Here is a 15,225-nt window from a genome sequence, read left to right as displayed (position 1 = left end):
ATCAAAATCCCGGACAAAGACATGGATCACTTGAAATGTTTTCTGAAGTTATCTAGTGAAACTAGGCCAGTTCAAACAACATGAAGATGTATCAGATGGTTTGGAAAACAAAAGTTTGATTAAAAAATGAAATAACATTCGTTTTGGCTATTTAAGCTTGCTTTTTTTTTTATATATTCTGAGTAAATAATTCTCTTTTAATCAAATTGATTCCGGATAACTGACATAACTGAATTTGGTTAGTGGAAATTTAAGAATTGAAAATGCATTTATTTCCTCTCACTAATATTTAGCTATTTAAATAATAATAAATAGCACGTTTTACGAGCATGCCAAAAAGGCATCAGATCGGAGAAAAGCACTAGATTGGGTTGATAATAAAATAAGCTTAGCGTCTACGAGGGACTAAAACATAAATTAAGAAGTTGAATGAGAACATTTCTTCTAATTTTCACGTGCAGCTTTCACCAAATTGAAATAAGAATAAGCACTGCTAAGCACCTGTAACCGTAATTAATAGTCATTACATTAAATTCATTTAATTTTTAATGAAATCAGAAGTTTATTTTTAAAACATAGAAATAAGTCTGAATATACTTACATTAGCATATGTGTCCATGGATGCATCCATAAAGCCGCCGGCTGTAACTTTAAACGGCCTCACAATTTTTTGGATGATCATCAGCATGTGTATTTTAATGTGGCCACTCTCGCTGAACCAATCAGCATCGTACATATCATCGCCAATTTTTATACTCTGTTAACGATAATATTGTTATTCAAAATTAGCTGTAATTTATAGTCGAAGACAGTTGTATTGATACAGAGCTATGTTATTGTAAAACTCGTAAATGTAAAAGTAAAATAATCGCCTATTATTTTAAGGTGGGGCTCAACTAATGTTCACGTACCAACTAAGTGTCGAGGACGGAGGCCCTAAGGCATATTTTAATGAAAAACATACATTGTTAAGGGGTGATTTGATTACGATCGATATTAAATTAGTAATGCATTTCATTATTTTTTAAATATAACAAGTTGAATATGAAAGATGAAGATCACACTTCAAAATTTATTAAAATGGTTACCTTCTTTTTATATTTGTTTTCAAACTATTATTTTATACTGTAGGGTGTCAATTATCATGTTTCACAAAGAAAACAGATCAACTCAGAATTTTGAGGCGATTTAAACATAGATAAAACAAATGTTGAGCCAAATTTGTTTACTTTGCCCTAAATCTCTCTCATTTATTTGAATTTAGCGAATATTGTTTTCTCATAAATTCACTGTATTACAATTAATTTTATGTATCTTTTATCTACTCATTATTTAATTTTTTAAACATAGCATATATGTATATATGTCACGGAATATTTATTTGAGGTAAAAAGTTTTTTTTCTCCCTCTTTGTTATTGGTCTCTTGAGCTAGCAAATCAGCCATTTACATTCTTCTTTCGAAGCTTCTTTAGTATATTGAATATTTACAGAGTTATCTTGTTGTTTGTTATGAACTCAAAAAGCTCTGTGTAAATGCTGCCATCATCAGCAGCCAGAATAGTATTTAAATTGGCAGGTAACGGACATCCAGTTATGAATTAAGTTATAAATTATAACTTTATAGGGACCAGAATACTTTTTCTCTCAGATAATACTATTATGAGATATGTTTGCATAACTTGCAACCCCACCTTGTCTGCTACAAACAGTCTTATTATCTGATAACAGTCTGTTCGTAGGAAAGATATATATATATAAAATGATTTGTTAACAAATAATTTAAAATTAAAATGGCGAAAAAAAATATTAATTTCAAAAAGAGAATGTCTTTAAAGTATTCCAAATTTGTAAAGGACTCGAAGATCAAAATAATCGGTGCCATATGGCTAAAGTAAAGAAAGTATGAATTACTAAACATTCAGGTTCATACCATTTCTTTGATTTGTTCGCCATACCAACAGAACACCAGAACATGCACCAGTTCAGTGTTTATAAACACGACGTAAGTCAATCTAAACACAGGAGCAACACTATCCTAAAATCAAGAAAATAGCAGAACATTCAAAATATAAAAAATTGCAATAAATGAACGTAGAATGGTTTACCCAAAAAAAATCTAATCCGGTAAATTTGGAAATCTATTTATTTACTATTCGAGTAGATTAACACGGCATTTACCAAATTCTCGAACTATACGAATACAATTTATTAAATTGGATGAAAACTGTGAAATTAGTGGAAATAAAAATTAGTGAATAAAACTTACTGTAGTAAATATAACTCCAGCCAGACAGAGCATTAACGTGGCGCCAGTCATCACGGATAGAAGGATATAGAAATGGTAATTCCTGAAGTCTTCAAATAAACTATAATTTTACCAACATTATCTTTAAGTGTGTTGTTTCTAATACAATAGTTTCAATCAAGGTAATACAACAGTTTTAGGCGAGAAAATCACAAATCTCTTACTGCTCTTCTTAACTTTCAATTTTGTTAGTACCATTTAGCAGTAATTCTCTTGTTTAACTGAATCGGTAACCATTCCTTATGAAGAAAATTTGAGAGGAAATGTGATGTAAGTAGTGGCAAAGAATTAGGGGTTGTACCATCTTTGAGAGGAGAAATTGACTCCCCTTAGGTTAGGTTCTTGGCCTACATCTCCGTGATCTAAAATTTTATACCCACCCTAGGTAGAGCGTCTCTTCCAATCTGTCTGCTTAAGGTACCTACGCTAAGTTTAAAGACATGAGTCTTTTTATTTTTGCCTCAAAAGTGGAGAACTGGATGTGTGAGTTATACAATCCTTTAAAAAAGTCGCAACATTGCCTTTGTCTTCTTCCTGACAAAATCTACAGAGGCTATCCATTTTCTGGCGTATGCAGTGCAAGATTTTTGTTTTGCCTGCAGTAACCCTCACTGCAACAGCATGTTTTCAAGTGCATAACAATAAACTTACCTAGATAGTGCATTATGATGATCAATAGAGTGTCCTAGACATCGTGACATAGCTTTATTTATATCATTTGTTCCATTTAGTTTCATAACTTTCATCGCTCTTTTCTTAATATTTTTCACTGAAGTGCCAACAATTTTCAACTGTATAACTATTTCTTCAGCCATACACAAATATATTAAATCAAGGCCGCAAACCCCTAATGGTATAGTGACAACGATTACGTATTGAAAAATGAAACATAGTAAGTTGTTCAATGGCACCCGGCTGTCCAAAGGATACCAACAGTGCACCGGGACTCGTCTGTAAAAAAGAAATTATGTAAAGAAGGTATTCTTTGTTTTTAATTCCAGAACCAAGGGATCGTTTCAGCCAGAGAGCCAACAATTGGCAGAGAAATAGTTTAAAAAGTCAATCTGATGTGTAATAACAATTTTAATTTAACTTTGCAATGTATCATTACAAAGAGCAATAATAAATCAATTTTTTGTAATTCCCTACTGTATTGGAAGCTGTTGTTTAGGTGAGCTAGAGTTGATTGAACGCTGTTCAATGTTCGATAGCCTCCAGGCAAGGAAGTTTACAATTTAAGTGCTATCCTTTATTAAGTTAAATCACTTTATTTAAGTGAATCAACGCAAGGAATAGTAGAAAACTAACTACATTTCAGTGATCTTATCAGTGCCGATAGTACGTAGGTTCTTGACACACTAGAACTAACTAGTACCTCTTCGTCTTTGAAGTTAATTGTTGAATAGATACTTAAATAGTTTGCCAAACTATCAGTTCTTGAACCATAAGGAAATAGTCCTTTTTTGGCAAAAGGACAGTCTTGATTATTATAATTATTATTTAATTTCGTTACTAGTGTCCTTCAACAAGAGTTAAAGAGCTCCATATTATTGCCATTTCCAACTTTCAAAGCTCTAAACTTTGCCACAATTTTAAAAAGCAATTTCAAAGCAAATCTTTTCAGTGAATAGTGAAATGCGGTTAAATTTATAAACAATCTTTCATGAGAATGTTTGATAAGTGAAATGAATGTAAGAGAATTACTTATTAATTCCATCAAAATCATCGTCATATTCGATCGTTGTTAAAAGATTCATTGCAATTGGTTTGATAAGACCTATGGCAAACAGATTGGCCACCACTATGGCTAAAAATATCTGGAAAGAATAGAATTACATTCTTAAAAATAACAAATATTTTGGTGAACTACTTTCTTATTATTATTAAATAAAAGAAATACCCTGCAGAAAAGATTCTTTCGAGCCCTTGTTTGAATCGAGAATTCTCGAATCTCTTTCAGCGAGTCATCATCCAATGTTACTCCATAATCGTATACCCCTGTACCTAGGGCTCTTCAAAAATCAAAATAACGATATTTTATAAAGTTATTTATTTTAATTTTATTTTTTTAATCAAGTGTTTGTTTAGTAAACCAATCAACAGATTTGCGCTAAAATGTTAACATTTTTATTTCACGCCATTAAGACTGTCAAGGAATTTGTTTCTTAAGGTAGAATATTTCTAACTTAAAAGGTGATAGAAAAAAATCTGAATCAAAAGTGGTGCAGCGTTTCACAAAATAGCATCTCAAGATGTAAGATGGAATTTAAAGTAGTACAAGAAGAAGCTTAAGTACATCAATGAATATAAATGAAATGGTTAGGCCTCAGGAACAAAGTGGTTTACTAAAACGAAAATATTTTTATTGTGAAGCAATTAATAGAAAAATGCAAAGCAAGAAACAAAGATTTGCATTCTAGCATTTATTGATCTGAGCTAAACTGGAATCTCTAGAGAATAAAGTTGGCAATAAGGTATAGAGGAAGGAATAATTCACATTCTGCAGATTTATTAGAATAATGTGAACTACAGGAAAACAAACTATCCAGAACATTCCATACCAATAAGTGTCACTAAGTGTAATGCAAGATGGAAACTTAAGTGAAGCCATCTTAACTAATAATCTACTTCTAATATTTGGAAAAAAGTCCGAAACTCGTCAGGGATGCAATAAATATGTGCGCTACTAAAGATAAAATCAACGATATTATCCGACACTGTGGAGCTAATCTCAATTTCATGACTAGACTTATCATTATTCAAAGGCGAACAGAATATGAAACATGATCCTTTCTTTTACAAGAAAATTATTATTCCAGTAAGCTTCATTAATTTTTAGTTTTACCATGAAAGGAAGAAAATATAAGAAAACTGTAGGTAATAAATAATTACGTAGGAAATAAAGATTTACAACAATTTACCTCATGATTCTTTCAAGACGTTTTCTTTGCAAAAGACCATTGATTATAGCCGGTCCAGTGATTGTCATTACTATTACAGCAGAATGCAATAACTCGATAACGTTGCCCATATCATTAGTCAAATAAATAGTGTAAAAGTAACAGATAAGTTGTAAACTGCCCACCCCTAAATGCAACATTGAGATGATCCAATTGCCCGGAAAGGCTAGAAACAAATAAAAGTTAGTTTTTTTTTTTAGTAAAACTGCTATCGGCAATTAAAACAAATTGTGAATGATTGAAATTATGCAATGAAGTGTAAAACCCCCACTAGAGTCTCTTATTCCAAATTTGTTTTACTAAATACCTCATGTAAAGAAAAAAAGAATAGGAACAACGATGCATATTAATAAAGTTCAGGGTTGTTACTTCAGAAAATTATGTTAACTATATGATCAGGAAGCTTAAAATGCAGCTCTACTTCGAAAATCTGCTGGTATTAGTCAAACATTTTTACTAAAGCATTTACTTGCATTGGTTTATTATTACTCTTGTAATAATAAACCAATCACTTGAATAAATATTCTAATCTACAATAAAATAATATTTAATGCAATTAGTACTAAAATAATTGGAACAAATTCACAACTTTGGAACGTTGCCCGGGAAATTCCAGAAGCTAACTAGTCTATTCTGCTAATTCGCAATTTTCTTTAAAATGATGCTGTCATTTCTTGAATGTTATTCAAAGACCATACATTTTTTTTACAAGGGAATTTTCATAGAGCTTTATTTTAGAATGATATCTAATGAGAAAGAGTTCTTATCTGATCTCAGAGCAACTTCCTTACAATCTGTACAATTTATTTGTGAGATAAATGGGATAAATATCCGTCACTCAACTCTCAATGAGATCTGGTTTGAGCGCCATTATGAAGAGGTGTACCATTAAATCATACGTAGCTCTATGATTTACGGGGCAGTACTGTATCTTCTACCAATAGACTAGCAGTCTGTTAGTCTATTGTTAAGTCCCCCAATAAATAACCAGATTTAATTGCCAGCAACTATTAGAGTTCATATTTCGTGAAGATATAATTGCTACATTGAGCTTCCAATGGTGTTTTGTACGATTTCATGCAATAGACAAAGTAATGGCAGCAGAACTACTGATTTGCTCCTAAGAAAAAGCTATCGATGTATCTTAACATATTTACAATCAACCACTCATCGCCTTAAAAAAAAAGAGCTATTATTTTCAAATTTATATCGAAATTTGTCATTCATGATTTAAAATTTCAGTAAAGAAAACGGCAATGTGCATTTTACATTAGCAAAGTGTTTACAAAATAATATTTACATACTAAGATAAATTCCTGCCATGGACATCAGAAAACCATAATTATCCAGAAATCCTTTTCTCATTGGGTCGCTTTCAAAATACTCTATATCTTTTATCGTTTTCCCTGAGGAACAAATTGAGGACATATACCTAATTAACTGATAATTCAAAGAATATCTTATTATTGTTGATGCGATTTTTTTGTTGTAGATCGTTTTTATCTTATTTGATAACAGTAAAAAAGTTCATTCATTTGTCAGTGAAAATGTTTTTCAAAATTCAGATTACAAAAATTTATTACGTACCGAAAATCCAGAAGTAATCTTTTTTAAAATTCGTCACTTTGCTGGCTTTTAAAACTGTTTTTGCCATGATTATTTCTATGGATGTTCTTTCAAGATAAGAATCACTCATATGGAAGAGATCTTTGGCACGTCGCTTTTATATTATCATTGTGGTATCTATTAAAATTTCATCGCGTCCCAAATGATCTCATAATGGAATTCATTTTGTAATCATTTTGAACGATTCAATCATTTAGTGAAACTCATTTTCACACCTCACTTCTTCACACATTTTTAATGATTAATGACCGAAAGTGACTATTAGATGGTTAATGGCATTTCCAATAATTCGATTAGAATTTTCCTACAATATTTAGATGTTTTCAAGGAAATTTTGGAAATGATTTGGACCATCTAATGAGTTATAGATATCAGTAATGCATTACCAAAATGATCCAACAATAAAATTTTAACAATTTAATTAAAATATAATTGTGGTTGGGTCGATAAATTTATAAGTATAAATGAATAAGGATTTTGATGTAAAACATTTAGATGAACATTAACATCAACTTACCATGACTACTATTTACGTTTACACTCTTTAAAATGATGGATTACAATCAGCTTCTCTAAAAAAGAAGGATCTAAAGAAGAATGGAACTTTGTAAAATTCATTAAATAAATTCTTCTGAGAGGTGCTCCCAGTGATGGAGTTATTGAAATTCTCATTGGACATACGCGATATTAAGATTGCAGTCAAACTGTAATTTTGGTTGATGCGAAAGGGAAATCAGATAAAAACCAATGCGCATTTTCTGGATTTCTAGCAAGGGAATTAATCACGTATTTGCCCTCGTGGACTACAGAGAAATCGGTTCCTATCGGTCAACAACTAGTAAAAAAAAAAAAATGTAGATTTTAAAAAATGTAGTCTCTAAATGATCCTGCATTGATCAAAATGGAACCAAGTTTTATTCAGCAAGATAATGTTCATCTCCCGGTGAAAAATTGAAGATCTTAATCGGTTGAAACTTCTTTTTTAACCGATCGTAAGACTCGATTTATTTCAATCTACTAAATTTTGTTCTTTAGATTTCTTTCTTTACAGGAATAAAATTTAATAGCTTCATCAAAGTTGATATGGGCGCCATAGCCTTTATTTATTTTTGCTAAAAAGCAAAGTTATGATATATACATTGAGTGCTACAGCTGGCAAAGAAATAGTTATGTTAGAAAATTTGAAAAAAGAATGCAAAAATATTTATGATTTGAAAAACTTCAATTTTTGTTTTGGTATCCCATTACTTCAATAATGTTTCTTACATCAACCAATATTGTGCAGTTAAAATTAGATTCTTTAAATGCATAAGTAATGTTTTTTCTAAATTTATTTCACTTAACATTAAAGAATTTTGCAATGAAAGTGAGTCAGCTACTTTTGATACTCTTCTTCAAAAAATACTCCAAATTTGATTGAACTCTAAAATAAGAAAATTTAATAGCTTTTATGCTAGTGAAATTTAAATAAAATTTTCGATATTATTATTATTTTTATACCTCTAGGAGTCATTAAAACCATTCATCACATATCTTATATCCGATATGCCTTTTAGGATTGTGCTTCCTAAAACAAAATAAAATAATCTTTATTAGTTTAAATATATATATAAAAAAAAAATATATAAAAGTCTGAAAAATTGCATGTTGAATAGAGATTCTACAAGAAATAGTTTAGTACCTTTATTCACCGCTAGATAGGGGAGGAGTTCAGTTTGTAAATCTCTCTTAATCCTGATTCTAACAAATTGCTTGCTAATTTTCATTTAATTTCGTATTTACAGCGAGATTTTTTTTAAAAGAGTAGAACAATAGAATAATTAGTGCAGACGCCAAACTGTGCAAAAAAAAAAAATGGGTTGTTATTGTATCTTAATACAATATAATAATTAAAGACTGTGTATACTGCATTGTAATCTGTGTACAGTTAATTTTTTTTTCTGAATATAAAAAGACTTTTTTTTTTTGCCATTATGTCATCTCCGCTATTATTATCATTTAGTTGATTTGAAACTAAAGAATTATTTCTTTCTACTTTCCTTCCACTGCTAATTGATTTTGATATCACCAACATTCCAACCATTATAAAGCTTCTCTCTTCCAGGCAAAGAAGACAAGAACATTTAAAAGTTCTTTATTTATTCGAAGTATTTTCTTAGCATGGTTTTTAAATAGCACTGGTTAATCTACTGCAGTTTAAGTCTATAAGTTTATACCTACAAGTTTGGAGGGACAGAAGTTTCTACTGATTTTGAAATACAAAAAAATACAGCCTTCTTTTAAATGTTTATTTCTAAGTTACACGTCTGCTTCACTTTGATGAAATTGTGCAAGAAATTAGCTCTTTTTTTCTGTAACAGCCTACCTGCGTGTCTAGCACTGTTACAGAACTTACATGTTCGAATAAAAGTTTTCTGTATTTCAATCTTAGAAATTGACGCGCCTTAAACTAAACAAAAATTAGCTTTCTTAAAATGAATTTCTAGAGAAGGTATTGAACAATTGACAAATAAAAATTAAAAATATAGATTCTACATAATAAATACATACAAATTTACATAAATATATATAAATATAAAACTTGCAACATCCAGGAACTGTGAAAGTTGAAAGTATATTGGCCGTAAAAGAAGGATTTATTAGATTAGAATAAAGTAGAGAAAATAAGGGCAACTTGAATTTGAGTGGAGTCACTGGCATTACGAAGTCTTTAGGAAGGGAGAAATAGTTTTTGGTCAATAAATAATTCTTAGGAAATAACATCGTCAACTATTATTATTTTTCAAACTTTTTAAAGGAATCTAAATCTAATGAGACTTAAGTTTACTGCGTTTACAAAATAATTTTAGCGAACATTTAGCTAGCAGCACTAAGAGGGTTATAACAGCAGCAATGATTACTACAAAAAATGCAATTACATCTAACAATAGTACGTGATAGAAAGACATATTTTGTACAGGAGATCGGAGTAGATTGGTCCGAGGATGTCTGAGAGCATGTTCAATCCAATAAATGGCCAAATCTCTGGGAGGTATAGGAGTATCCCGGAATATTGCTGATCTTTCTTTCATCGCTACCTGGAAACTGGAAAGTTAGCAGTTTGATACAATTGTAAAATTACATTTAGTCATTTAACTATCTCAATTTAGATAAAGCCATCATTTAGATGTTCCTTGCTTGTCAAGGTTGCAAAGACCAATTGCGGTCTTAGCAACGAGAGCCCAATATATACATTTGGATCTCCATGCTGTGAGATATTATCCAATGGTTATTAATAACTGATCTCAGGTAGTTTATCAAACCATTTTTTTTTCGAGGTCTACAAAATGAATGCAGGGTAACTAAAGTAAATATCTGCAACGATAAAGTTTTAATCAAAGAGAAGTGATACTCTGCATCACGGTGATGTGACTTTCTAGTCAACCCTCTTAGGGTCATCATAAGTCAAGATCAATATGACGAAAGGCCTCCGTCTAGACAGCGCTAAATGTCATGAATTTCATGAATTTTGTAAGAACGGTCAATTCCTGAAAGCTGAGGGTACTATAAAATCCGCAGTACAAAATGCCGAGCTTGGAGAGAGTGCTCAATACATACTTTCACAATATGAAGGTATCATTCAAACCAAATTAATCCTTTTCATTTGACTTGTGATCTGAGATTCCAAGGTATCAATTGTGGGTTGGATACTGGACATAGATATTACATTCATTTTTTAAAACTGCATAAATTGTTTCTTACCTAGGTTCTGTCAGCAATCTCTGTAGAGCATTTTTCAAAGTGCTAACCGTCAGATCTGCATAGATGAGGTGGATACCTAAACCCATTTTTTCCAATTTCTGCGCGATGAAATGTTGGTCTATAATAAAGGAAAACGCTAAAACTGGGACACCATGATAAAGTGCTTCCTGAGTTCCAAGAAGACCGCTGTGCGATATGAAAACTTTTACATTGGGATGGGCTGCAAGGCAAATTTTAAGAAATTTATTGAGGTATACATTTATTATCAATGAATGAATAAAATTTAATTCAATAAATTAATAAAGTTATCATTACCTAATACATCGCTCTGATTAAACCATTTACCTAACCGTACATTCTTTGGTAAGTTTGGTATATCCATGCCACATTTCCACAAAACTTTTTGCTTTATTTCTTTAAATACCCTAATGAATATATCCAGTTCTTCCTGTTCCAAATATTCACACAGTAAATTTGTTCCAAAACTAAAGTAAATCGCTCCGTCAGTTGCACTGTCCAAAAATGATTGTAATTCCTGTAATGGTAAAGGCTAGTCTAACAGCAATGTACATTTTTAAAGTAAACACGCGCTGCCACCTATCACCATTCGTTGCGTAATGCCCAAACCAAGACTGGGATAATTGTAACTAAACAAAATTTACCTTCTCCAAAGGTTTTGGCTTGTCAATTTGAAATCCAGCAATAGATACTGTGCTTGGTAATAGCGGTTTTACTCCTTCTATTACAGGATGTGATCCAACCAAAGTAACCAATGATCTTTTAGCTAATTCTTCTACATTAGGCGTTTCACTTCCAAAAATGCGTTTTGCTAATTGATTTTCATTTGGAATATGGCTGGAAGCAGATATTTTTCCTCTTATTATACAAATTTCATTTAATTTAGCACAATCAGAACTATTTGGATCGTATGTAAATTAGTAAAACACTTAACATGATTAAAACAATCTTGTTGAGTAGAATTTTCAATTATTTTCAGAGAAAATAAATCTAATATTCTCTAAAAACAAAATTGGTAAAACTGGAACACGTAAAGGAAATTAGAAGATTTGCAAACCTTCTAAAGCACAAGTACCTAATTTCCCTATTCCTACAAAATGAATTCATAGTTTGCTATAGTAACTACTATTACCAGTCTTTCTCAGAACAAAGGCCTATAAATTAAACAACCAGTAAAAGCAAAATTCTTGCTTTCGTTCACATATTTTACTCCCTACTTAAAATACTTTTTTATGGTTAATCCCTTTGCTTAGTAAAAATTGAAAACCCAGGAGGTAGAAGAATTCGAGGACGCCCTCGACTTAGATGACTGGATGATGTGGAGGAAGATCTCCGTGAGAAGATGGCGCCTTAAGGCCGCAGACCGGGACTAATGGAAATAGGAAATTTAGTGGTGATTTTGATTAGTAACAAAGATAAAAAGCTTCAGTTAGGATTAATAACGCCATAACTGACAGTAGATGTTTCGTACTGTAATTGTGACAAGTTGAATTAGGAGAACCAAATAGTTGAGATAAAACAAAAATGTCGGTAGATTTGGATTTTTAAGAAGGCAATATTCAACTGCTAATGTGAATTGAATAACATGGAAGAAAAGGAAATTAATAAGCCTTTTCAGGAGGCACAAGGATTTTAGGAACCTGATTTTAAGTAAATGCTCTTTCTCCCACCTAATCTAGAAAAGAGGATTGAATAATGTACCGTCTTCAACAGTAACAGCTACTTTGTATATTATACCAAATCTGTTTCAAATTTATGGCCGCTGCAAATTCTTAAGAGCCGCAGCATAAAATTTTGTTAACCAATTTAAACAAATTTTTGTGACTTACCTGAAATAAAATGTTTTAATTTGGTACAAATACAAAAGCGTATTCTCTACTCGTTCCCAGAAGTTCATATGAGAAGTAAATAGTGAAAAAGACAACGGCACATAGGATGGGTTGTCGTAATTGCCGGCATAATTCATTAATTGTAATGATGAAATTGCGGGCGTAGCTGAAACTAATGGTGGTGAACCAAATTTTACTAAAAATCCTAGAAAACTTTCGCAGCATGCCGCATCCCATATGATTAGATCAAATGGTTTATTTTTATCTTTATATGCATCCAAAAATTTCTTTGCCATTGGTGAAGTCAATTGTTGTTCACAAGATTTATGCACCAAATAAAATGTTAAATCTATATGAAACCAGGGTGAACTTTGCAATGAATACTTTTTCATATCGAATTTCTGAAAATCAAAAGCTATCCCCAATTCATGATGAGTTATGTTTGGATGGAAGATTTTAGATGGAAACGAATCCAACACTGTCACCTGGGAACAAAAAATCAATAAATTGCCAATGCCAATGACTACCTGACTTAAGAACAGAATTTCAAGTTTGAATAGATGGTTAGATTTGAAACATAAAATGAAGTGTTGACAACAGTGCGGAGAATTTGCGACTGAAGAAATTGAATTCTTTGAAAATTGGAGCGTTTCGTTGAACCCCACAGTTCAATATGGGTTTTTGTATACAGGGTGATCCATTTAAAACGCGCCAATCGCTAATAACTTTTTAGGAAAGCGGAATTTTGAAAAAACCCACGAAGTAAACTATATGTTTTTTTTTGTCTAGTTTTCAAATTTACCACCCCCGATGCTGTAAATTCATTTTTGCCAGAGTTACAACCAAAAACCCGATTGAGGTTTTATAAGGACCACTGGTTTTGATAAAGATTGTGAAAACTACATAAAAAATTTTGAAAAATGACGTTGACCCCGTTTCGATATCCCTAATATTAGTTGAGATATTTAAGATCAAAGTTACTATTTTATCTATTCGTGAACGGTTTTCAATATTAATTTTCCACCAGAAATACACGTTTTGGGAGGTACTCTGACTGCAAAAAATGTTATTTGCGACGCAATGAACAAAAATAATAATAATTGAAAATTTTAAAAATGTACAATGTAATGGTTATGGGTGAGTCAGAATAAATTTGTTTTATCATCAAATAAAAGCAACCAACACATCATTTTAATGTGACTACACTTTATTAAAAAAAGTATTATGATTTTTTAAGTAATAAGAATGACTGCATACGCGGGATTCGAACTGGGGATCTCCCACTTACAAAGCCACGCTCTTGACTACTAGACCAACACCCGCCCATCCCTGGCAAGTTATTCTTACCGTAATCATTATTAAGTAAAAGATTAGATTGTTGGCCTAATAGTCTTTTAAATAGTCGATAGCGTCTGTAAACTTCAGTTTTTGTCATGTGTGAGTGTAGATTTATATTCAAATTTCCATTTTTAGCTGTATCTAAAACCGGAAGAAAATTCTATATAGTTTATTAGACACAAGCGAAATAATAACTTCTTACCTGATGATTTCTATCAGCGATTAATTTAGCCAACCTCTGATTCCAAATACTATGACTTAATGATGGTACAGTGGACATTATTAAAATATTAGCACCAAAACATAATGTTAAAAGAAAAAGTATTAAAATAAAACTGTACAATAACATGTCTACTTTACAGAAATATATGAAACAAACAATAGTCCGGCTAGTTTTAAAAACAATTAATTAATGAAGAACCAAAATCATATGTTATATAATAACAAGAACTGCCTTCAACTGCACATACTAAAATCAAGGACAGTATCATTACACTACTTGAGTAAATTACAGTATTTCTATTTTTGTTTTCTCTTGATTAGATTCCATAAAGTTATTTTATCTATCATTTATTTTTATTTACAATTTATTCTCTTTTAATTATACTCTATTAATTACAACACAAAAGGAGAAGATGTATCTTAGTTTAAATACATATAATATAAATTAAATTTAACTTATGTAACGTTATCAATTTTTCAAAGAGTCGCTGGTCCCTTATAGAGAAAAAATTCTGGCACGAACTATTCATACATCTTCGTCTTACTACAATTTTCTAGATTATCTTTTAAATCTAATTTTAACTAAATCAAAGTTGGCTCTTATAAAATGTTCACCTTAACAAAAGAGCTTTTGAGAGAAGAAAGAAGGAAATCAGCAGAAGTGATTCATAAAAGAGTCACAGAAAAGTGAAAGATTTCTCTTCTTATACTTCAAGGTCGGCATTCCAAATACGTATTAATACTTATCAGTATAATGCAGGTAATATCACCGTACACTATACTGGAATAGCAGTTTAGAACGAAGCCTGCCGATCCCGATTCCGAAAAGGGCCCTTAAATGAATTTTTCCAGGAAAATATTTCAAATAAAAGTAACTCAAGGAACTAAATAGATGCTGCTTATTTCTACATTAAATATGTTTCCTGCAAGAACAAAAATATAGGAGTTTTAGATATCTTAAATAAAGAGAAAATTAGAGAGAGAGAAATGTAAGTTAAGTGTTAGAATGGACTTTTTAGTAACAAATAGAATTTAGTACTCTGGCCCACCGCTAGATAGGGTAGAAGTTCACTTCTTAAACCACTCTTGTCTAATGAATGTTTCTGTTAAAGATAGTTGAGTGTGCAGATATTTTTCATTAGTTCTATTTTCAGTTGATTTTTTAAGCTTTAATGATGATGGAAG

At 31.2% G+C, this 15,225-nt stretch overlaps 2 protein-coding genes across 6 annotated transcripts; both read right to left on the bottom strand.

Moving 5' to 3' along the window:
• Nucleotides 1-107: 107 nt before the first annotated feature.
• LOC141456554 (odorant receptor 4-like) lies at nucleotides 108-7,389 on the bottom strand. Of its 3 annotated transcripts, XM_074132699.1 has the most exons (10): nucleotides 6,854-7,386; nucleotides 6,571-6,672; nucleotides 5,228-5,432; nucleotides 4,207-4,318; nucleotides 4,011-4,123; nucleotides 2,958-3,257; nucleotides 2,268-2,367; nucleotides 1,932-2,036; nucleotides 602-757; nucleotides 108-501 (listed from the first exon to the last, which is right to left on the bottom strand). In XM_074132699.1, the coding sequence occupies exons 1-10, from the start codon at nucleotides 6,960-6,962 to the stop codon at nucleotides 445-447; spliced, it is 1,359 nt and encodes a 452-aa protein (XP_073988800.1). In that variant the 5' UTR covers nucleotides 6,963-7,386; the 3' UTR covers nucleotides 108-444. The 3 variants fall into 3 exon arrangements, with proteins under 3 accessions (XP_073988800.1, XP_073988801.1, XP_073988802.1); XM_074132700.1 differs by lacking the exon at nucleotides 1,932-2,036; XM_074132701.1 differs by lacking the exons at nucleotides 4,011-4,123; nucleotides 4,207-4,318 and having other exon boundaries at nucleotides 6,854-7,389.
• Nucleotides 7,390-7,964: 575 nt separating this feature from the next.
• Nucleotides 7,965-14,295, bottom strand: LOC141456553 (UDP-glycosyltransferase UGT5-like). Of its 3 annotated transcripts, XR_012459863.1 has the most exons (8): nucleotides 14,021-14,295; nucleotides 12,481-12,965; nucleotides 11,296-11,488; nucleotides 10,949-11,168; nucleotides 10,634-10,853; nucleotides 8,574-8,729; nucleotides 8,393-8,459; nucleotides 7,965-8,315 (listed from the first exon to the last, which is right to left on the bottom strand). XR_012459863.1 is itself a non-coding variant. In XM_074132698.1 (7 exons), exons 1-6 carry the CDS (start codon nucleotides 14,165-14,167, stop codon nucleotides 8,405-8,407), a joined length of 1,320 nt encoding a protein of 439 aa, XP_073988799.1. In that variant the 5' UTR covers nucleotides 14,168-14,294; the 3' UTR covers nucleotides 7,965-8,315; nucleotides 8,393-8,404. The 3 variants fall into 3 exon arrangements, 2 of the variants coding, with proteins under 2 accessions (XP_073988799.1, XP_073988797.1); XM_074132698.1 differs by lacking the exon at nucleotides 8,574-8,729 and having other exon boundaries at nucleotides 14,021-14,294; XM_074132696.1 differs by lacking the exons at nucleotides 7,965-8,315; nucleotides 8,393-8,459; nucleotides 8,574-8,729 and adding an exon at nucleotides 9,167-9,976 and having other exon boundaries at nucleotides 14,021-14,292.
• Between the last annotated feature and the right edge of the window lie 930 nt (nucleotides 14,296-15,225).

The sequence above is a fragment of the Rhodnius prolixus genome, unplaced genomic scaffold, assembly GCF_049639745.1.
Source record: "Rhodnius prolixus isolate KJV_2025 unplaced genomic scaffold, Rpr scaffold_4, whole genome shotgun sequence".
In the NCBI taxonomy this organism is placed as follows: Eukaryota; Metazoa; Arthropoda; class Insecta; order Hemiptera; family Reduviidae; genus Rhodnius; species Rhodnius prolixus.
The sequence above is the reverse complement of the archived record's forward strand: the minus strand, read 5'-3'. Positions and strand labels throughout refer to the sequence as shown.